Source organism: Lolium rigidum, chromosome 2 (genome assembly GCF_022539505.1).
Source record: "Lolium rigidum isolate FL_2022 chromosome 2, APGP_CSIRO_Lrig_0.1, whole genome shotgun sequence".
Lineage (NCBI taxonomy): Eukaryota > Viridiplantae > Streptophyta > Magnoliopsida > Poales > Poaceae > Lolium > Lolium rigidum.
In genome coordinates, this window is record NC_061509.1 from 266733767 (window position 1) to 266741345 (window position 7579).

At 49.9% G+C, this 7579-nt stretch overlaps 1 protein-coding gene across 2 annotated transcripts; it reads right to left on the reverse strand.

Moving 5' to 3' along the window:
• Positions 1–1208: 1208 nt before the first annotated feature.
• On the reverse strand, positions 1209–3867 carry LOC124688729. 2 transcript variants are annotated; one of them, XM_047222370.1, is made up of 5 exons: positions 3702–3867; positions 3368–3557; positions 3029–3257; positions 1674–1875; positions 1209–1581 (listed from the first exon to the last, which is right to left on the reverse strand). In XM_047222370.1, the coding sequence occupies exons 2-5, from the start codon at positions 3466–3468 to the stop codon at positions 1442–1444; spliced, it is 672 nt and encodes a 223-aa protein (XP_047078326.1). In that variant the 5' UTR covers positions 3469–3557; positions 3702–3867; the 3' UTR covers positions 1209–1441. The 2 variants fall into 2 exon arrangements, with proteins under 2 accessions (XP_047078326.1, XP_047078324.1); XM_047222368.1 differs by having other exon boundaries at positions 1209–1602.
• Positions 3868–7579: the final 3712 nt, after the last annotated feature.

The following is a 7579-nucleotide window of genomic DNA, read 5'->3' on the forward strand; positions in this document are numbered from 1 at the left end:
AACTAGAGCAGACGGAGTAGTCTTGGTTGGCTTGTAATAAAATATAATAAAGATAATAGCAGATTGGCTAGCGGAAATTCAATTCGGCTCCCGGGTGCGTATGCTCCCTCTACCAACAAAATATATTTCAAAGTGTGTAAAAATTTTGAAAAGAAATTCTACATGTACGTCTCCATAATATATGTCCATGCGTCAAGTTTCACGAAAAAACAATACTTTTTGTGACCTATGTAAAAAAGAGAAAACTTATCCTGTGAAAAGCATTGTTTTCAGCACTGAATTTTGTCTTTTTTACACACGTCACATGATAAGTTCATTTTTTATGAAACGACTTTGTGAGTGCGTAGCACGTGAAGATGTACATGCGAATTTTTTTGTTTCAAATTTTTTAAAATTTAAAATATGTGTAAGATGCATTTCAAAATATAGGGAGCATATGCACCCATGTTCCAAAACACCACTCCCGCTAGCGGAAATTCAATTCGGCTCCCGGGTGCGTATGATAAAAATAAGAGTGGACTAGATAGGAAAAATAAAAATAAGAGTGGACTAGCTGGCCGGATGACTGGCTTAATAGTACTCCCTCCGGTTCTAAATATAAGCCATATAATTTTTGGCACGGAAATTAAGAAATGCATATTTAGGAAAAATTACACCATGTTTGGCTAGGGTTAACTGTAAGTAATTGCCGTGAGCTAATAGAGAACTTTGCATAAGATAAGTATACCTAATCAAATCTCCAAAAATATTGTCCATACAAGTATGGCAACGGAATAAACCTTATATTCTGGAATTTTTCTCAAAAAACTATATGGCTTATATATAGGAACGGAGGGAGTAATAAAATAAGAGCAGATGCTCAACTTACTTTTGTGTAAGTAAATAAAAAAAGAAAGAAAGAATTCCCTGCTGGATCCAAAATATTAGGATTGGGTTGGGATTTGGTGAGAGGGGCGAGCCAAATTTCAGAAACAATCCAAAATATAGTCAAATCGGTGCCAGCAGTGTACGGAACAACACCAACAGATCGCGCAGAACCATCAATATCCGTCCTATGATGATGACCCACATTCTTTCACAAATAATTGCAGCTACGACCACACAGTGAGGCACCACAACTCACGAAGTGGAAAAGAAATCCTAGAGAGCAGCAACACCATTGGGAGCCACAAAAAAAGATACAGAGCCCGAAGGCGAACACATAAAGGAAATTGCAAAAGGCAAACCTTGCCAAATGTTGACGTGTCGAAGCCTGGTTAACCCTCCAGCCTCCCCAAAATTATAAGAAAAGTGAAGTGGGTTGGTCTTTAATATAGTAGTTATCTAACACCCAAGTAAATGATGACAACACAACTTATAATAACAAAATAAGTAGCACTCAGTCTCACTGCGACAACACAAATAAAATCTTAATAATTCCCATACAAATCACTTATTGACTTCAACAATAGTCATAAAAACCATCCACTTGATGACCGGCTTCGTATAATGTTCCATCCTCCGGGTGCTTGAGTTCGTCATCACAAGCATAGCAATATTGGGTGTCAACACGAATTTCCATGCCATAATAACCATCATTACCTTTGATGCCCCGAACCCCACCTATAAAAATAACTTTAAGTGCTTGGGGTACAAAATAAAGGGAAATGACATAAACTCTGATTAGAACTGACCAATTCTTTCTTTTCCTTCCAAGGAAACTATGCATGTAGGTATATATACAAGACAATCACGATCATGGCATAGCTCTGCAAAGAAGAACTCCTCCTTTGAGTTCTCCAAAGTGCTTTTGGCTGTGAAGTTTACATGGCCATAAAGGCCCCTTACAGATATGATTGCGGAGCTAGTGATGGCTTTGAGTAGCTCATACTTGATCTACAGTAGCATATTTCCAAGTCAAATAAAAAATTAACATTAAATAAATAACATATACATATATGTGTGTGTCGTGGGGGTGTATTCTTTCAAAGTAGTATAAGGTAAAAATAAGGTGCAATGAGTGAAACGATGTAAGTAACAACTACCATGAAAATATCAGACAAGAGCATACATTATGTGGATTTTATTCAACAACGAGGATAAAGTCAATTGCTAAATGCTATTGATGCACTTGGATAAATTTTAGTCAAAAATATCATGTAGTAGATGTCCCTGTAGCAACCCCTGTTCATATTCATCCAGCCGTCGATTCTCTATCCGATGTCCAGAAAAGGAGACAGGGCACGGCACTGTTCATCCGTGCCTTGCCTGTGGCAGGCATGGGCGGACCTACAGGGTGGGCCGGGTGGGCCGTGGCCCACCCCAAATTTTGTGATTTTTTTTGACTACCCTAAATTTCCAACCCACAGAAACGGAGAAAGGCATCGAGAAGACCACTTCTCCGCTCGACCACTCCTCCAGGCTCAAGAGACGGCGCGATCTCCCTGCCGGCGAACGGCCGACGGGCGACGGCGGTCGATCCCCGCCCTTTCTCCTCGCCGGCTCGCGTGGTCAGGTCGATCCCCACCCCTTCTCCTCGCCGGGACGCCGGCTCGCGCGGTCAGGTCGATCTCCCCGCCGGCCGACCTCCTCCCGGGCCCTCGCCGATCTCCTCCTCTCTCCTTGCCGAGCTGCTCGCCGCCTGCCCACCTCCGCCCTCGGTCCTCCTGCAGGCTGCAGGCTGCAGGTTGGAGTTGGACAGACCGGTCGCCCACTCTCTCTGCTAGTGTTTTTCACTTTATCAGTGGCTTCTCTGTTTGCCTTTGGCAATATCTTTTTTACGTAGTATTAGAATCATTTGATATTTGTGTGTAGCAGCAGTGTAGATTGCAGAATTAGAATAGATGATATGTGATTGAAAATGGCAAAAAAAAATTAGGAGAGTCGCAACAAAAAATTCAGGTGTGCCCACCCTCCAATTTTTTCCTGCGTCCGCCACTGGTGGCAGGGCACTGGATCTCAGTCCTTGCATACAATGGTATGCAAGGACTAAACAGTACAGTACTAGTGAGTAGAGAAAGAAAATGGAGGTTGAGATACAATGGTGTACCAAGTTCTTTTCTTGACCGTTGTAGTGGTCGAGTGCGGCCGTTGCATACTGATTACTTTGCCTTTCCATGTCTTCCTTGGAGAAACTGCAATCTTCATTATATAATGAATCAAAGTCGTCCGCGATGAGGAATCCGGGATTGTCAAGTTTTAGATCCCTGTGGCCATTATCCGAGAAGTGGGCGTTCGGACGAATCTCTTCGGTAATGTCATCAGCAATGGGCGAATCTCTTCAGGAGTAGTTAATGAAATGGTTAGGCGGAGTATATGTGTGGATAGCACCTAGCTATCCGCAGATTGAGTTTAACCAATTAAGTAATATAGCATAGGAGGAGCTTACTCTGGGCATTCAAAAGATGGGGAGGTAGGAGGACGCGGATATGAATCATCTTCTTCGGGTTCTGGAGGAGGAGGGCTCCTCTTGTACAGTACGACAGACATCTATGGTCGATGCTGCTGGCTCACGTGTAATTGATCAAGCTTCGTGGCGGTGGTTGAACTGATCGATTTCTCTGGTGGTCGAGCCTAGCCTGCAGGACATGGGCGGTATAAGAACGAATTAACCGCGATTCCTATGTACAGATGCATGAATACGATCTGAATTTGGAGTGTGATTGAAGAAACTAAGCAGCGGTTAAGCATATAGTAGGGTTTCAGCGTCGTTGTAGTAGTACCTTTGTTCACAATCCGGCGATCCGGTCGATCTGAATCTGCTCTGATCTGGGCAGACAAGCTAGGGATCTTGTTAAACAGGCGCTGAATTGATGAACCAGGTGGTGTATACATAGACGGGCGGACGGATCCCGAACGAAATCGAGATCAGATGGATACAGTGTCCGACTCCGAGGACTTCACTCCGACGGGCTCGCCATCCAAGGATCTGGGTGGCGCGGAGTCTCTCGTTTCGATTGGGGTTCTTGATAGCGATGAGATGATGAGGGAGGCGTCGGAGTTGAACGAGGCGACGGTGGCTCAGTCAGATGGCCCAGGGGCTGGCGTTCCGAGGAGGAGGCGCACGAGGACGATCCCGGCGGAGCCTGCACGCAAGAGCGCGCGCCTTACTGGGCCGGGTGCGGCGACCCCGGTCCTGCAGAGGGCGCAGGAGAGGACGGCTACCAGGAACCTCGACCCGTCAGGTAAACTCGATGACTTTGCCATTCTTCCTAAGGTTTCCGATGCTCAGCTTCTTCAGGTTACACACGATTCGGGTCTTGCGTTTTCTTGTGAGACACACTCGCCCCAGGAAGCCCTCGCCCTGATTAGGGCCAAGAAGGAGGCGCAGGCAGCGCTGGCCCTTGCGGTATTCCGCAAGGAGGTGGAGGCGGCACGTTCTTTGCCCTTTGCCCCGACGTCGTCTGTGGTAGTTGGGACTACGACAGCGATGGATAGGGAGGCGGACTCCACGCTGGTGGATATCCCTGTGTTGGCTGCGCCCCAGCCCAACTTGAGGCGCGCTAAGGCCGTGTTGGCTTCCCGCCGCGGGCGGAGGAAGGGAGCCTGTGCGTGATGCGCGCGGGCTTCTACAACATCCGTGGGTTCGATCGGCCGGGACGACGAACGCAGATTAAGGATTTCATTTCCCGAGAGCGGCTTGATTTCGTCGGCCTGCATGAGACCATCAAGGCCTCCTTCACCCCCGCGGAGCTTCTTAGCTTGGATCCGCATGGTAGATTTGCGTGGAAATCCACCCCCGCGCAGGGGCGCTCGGGAGGCATGCTCCTCGGGGTTAATGAGGACGCTTTTGAGGTCTTGGAGTGGCATTGGGGTGCCTTCTTCATCCGGGCAGATGTTCTGCAGCTGGACAACTCTGCTCGGTGGTCGATCTTCGTGGTGTATGGTCCTGCGGATCATCGAAGATCCGCTGACTTCTTGGTTGAGCTCTCGACGGCGGTTAATGTCTGCCCCTTTCCGTTGATGGTGGGAGGGGACTTCAACCTGATCAGGGGATCAGAGGATAAGAACAATGACAACATTGACTGGCCGCGGGTTCAGAGGTTCAATGATTGCATTGCTTCTCTTGCGCTTCGGGAGATCCGTAGGACGGGGGCGAGATACACGTGGACCAACAGACACTCTCCCCCGTGCGCTGCGTCCTTGATAGGGTGTTGGTGTCCCCTGAGTGGGAGGGGCTCTTCCCCTTAAGCTCCCTGGTGGCGGATACCATCATTTGCTCGGATCACTCCCCTCTTGTCCTTAGCTCTGGGGAGGAGTTAGGCAAGAGGAGTTCGCGGTTTTTCTTCCAAAAGGGTTGGCTAGAGAAACCGGATTTCCATGAGCTGGTGGCGCACCGTTGGCAGGGGCTGTTGAGTGAGTCGGCGCGGTGTCAGGACCCGATTGAGATCTGGCATCGTATTGCCGCATGCCTTAGACAGTTTCTCAGAGGTTGGGGGGCCAACCTTGGGAAGGAGGAGCGGACCTCAAAGCTGACATCTTGGCGCAAATCCGGGATCTTGATGGGGTCGCGGACCATGCGGGCTTGGATGATGATGGCTGGGCGCTGCGTTACCACCTTGAGGGTCAACTCCTCCACCTCTCCAGGGTGGAGGAAGAATACTGGAGGCAGCGTAGTCGGGCCAATTGGCTCATCCAGGGGGATGCGAACACGGCCTTCTTCCACGCTTTCGCCAATGGCCGGCGAAGAAAGTGTGCGATTTCGAGCCTCGTCAATGACTCTGGGATCATTACTGATGAGAGGGAGCTGCAGACACACATCTATGACTTCTACAGAGGTCTGATGGGGGCGCAGGCGGCGCCGAGCTTCCTGACTCTTTCCCCCTCCATCTGGCACTCCATTCGGCGTGTGTCGGATGGCGATAATGACAGCTTGATGCTCACCTTCTCTGGGGAGGAGATGGACACTGTCTTGGCTAGCATGAAGACGGATACCGCTCCGGGGCCGGACGGGTTCCCTGTGTTCTTCTTCAAAGAGTTCTGGCAGCTGGCTAAACCGCTTTTTCTGGCAATCGCCAACGGTTTCGCTCTTGGGAGAGTTGACATTGCCAGACTCAATATGGGGGTCTTATCCCTCATTCCCAAGGTTCCTGGGGCGAACGATATTAGACAGTTCAGGCCGATTGCGCTTATCAACGTTATTTTCAAGTTTGTGGCCAAAGCGTACGCGATTAGGTTATCTCCAATTGCGCATAGGACGATTAGCCTGACCCAATCTTCCTTTATTCGGGGTCGTCATATCCATGAAGGGATCCTGGCTCTGCAGGAGATCATTCATGAGACAAGTCCAAGAAACTTCGGGGAGTTTTCTTAAAACTGGACTTGGAGAAGGCTTATGACAGGGTGAATTGGGCCTTCCTGCGGGAGGTTCTTCTCCGCAAAGGATTTGAGCCCGGGTGGGTTCACAGAGCGATTGGTCTGGTCTCGGGGGTCCAGACGGCGATCACTGTCAACGGGGAAGTAGGGAACTTCTTCCGTAATGGGCGCGGGGTGCGTCAGGGGGACCCTCTGTCCCCTCTCCTCTTTGACTTTGTGGTGGAAGCTCTGGCCTCCATCCTGGACAAGGCCGAGAGGCGAGGCCACATTTACGGGTTGATCCCACACTTGATACACAGGGGGTGTCTCACTTGCAGTATGCGGATGACACCATCATCATGCTTCAGCCAGATGACCTGGCCATCGCCAACCTCAAATACATACTTCTCTGCTTCGAGGATATGTCGGGCCTCAGGATTAATTTCCATAAGAGTGAGGTGATGGTTTTAGGAGGGGATGAGGCCGAGGGGACCAGGATTGCCAATATGCTTAATTGCAAAAGAGGCTCCTTCCCTTTTACTTACCTGGGTTTACCGGTGAGTGACCGCGCACTTCTAGCCTCGGATTGGAGTCCGCTGACTAACAAAGTGGCCAAGCGCGCAGATCCCTGGATGGGAAAGTTGATGTCCTCGGCTGCAAGGCTGACGCTTATCAACGCTTGCTTATCTAGCTTGCCGTTGCATGCGATGGCAGTAAGCCTCTTGGGGAGGGTGTGCACGGCCTGTTTGACAAGGCCAGGTCCGTTTCTACTGGGAAGCGAACGGGGCTAAACGTAAATACCATTGGGTTAGATGGTCGGCGATGTGTAAGCCTAAATGCCTGGGGGGTCTAGGTATTGTGGACACGAGACTTATGAACATTTGCCTTATGGCCAAATGGATCTGGAGGTTGTACGCTGGGGAGCAAGGCCTTTGGGTGGAGATCCTTAGGGCTAAGTATTTGGGGGAGAGGGACCTCCTTGCAGATAAGCATCGTCCCGAATCCCAATTTTGGAACGCTATCCAAAAAATCAAGCATGTCTTCGGCATGGGGGCCCGACACGCTATCCACAACGACCGCGCCACTAGATTATGGGTGGATTGGTGGCATGAGAAGGGCCCCCTCAAGGACCAGTTCCCGGGTCTCTTTGCCATTGCGTCGGAGCCCCTTGCCACGGTGGCTACGCTCTTCCTGGGGAACCAGTGCAGGCTCACGTTCCGCCGTGAACTGGGCTTTGGGGAGCGTGTGGAGCTGGCCAACTTCGCCCGGCTGGTGGAGACCATCCGCCTGTCGGAGCCTCAAGATC

Coding starts and splice junctions, on each gene's coding strand:
- LOC124688729 (XM_047222368.1), bottom strand. CDS start 3,468: ATGTCTGTCGTACTGTACAAGAGGAGCCCTCCTCCTCCAGAACCCGAA. Junction 3,258..3,367: donor CCATCTTTTGAATGCCCAGA/GTAAGCTCCTCC, acceptor CTACTCCTGAAG/AGATTCGCCCATTGCTGATG. Junction 1,603..1,673: donor GGAAGGAAAAGAAAGAATTG/GTCAGTTCTAAT, acceptor TTATTTTTATAG/GTGGGGTTCGGGGCATCAAA.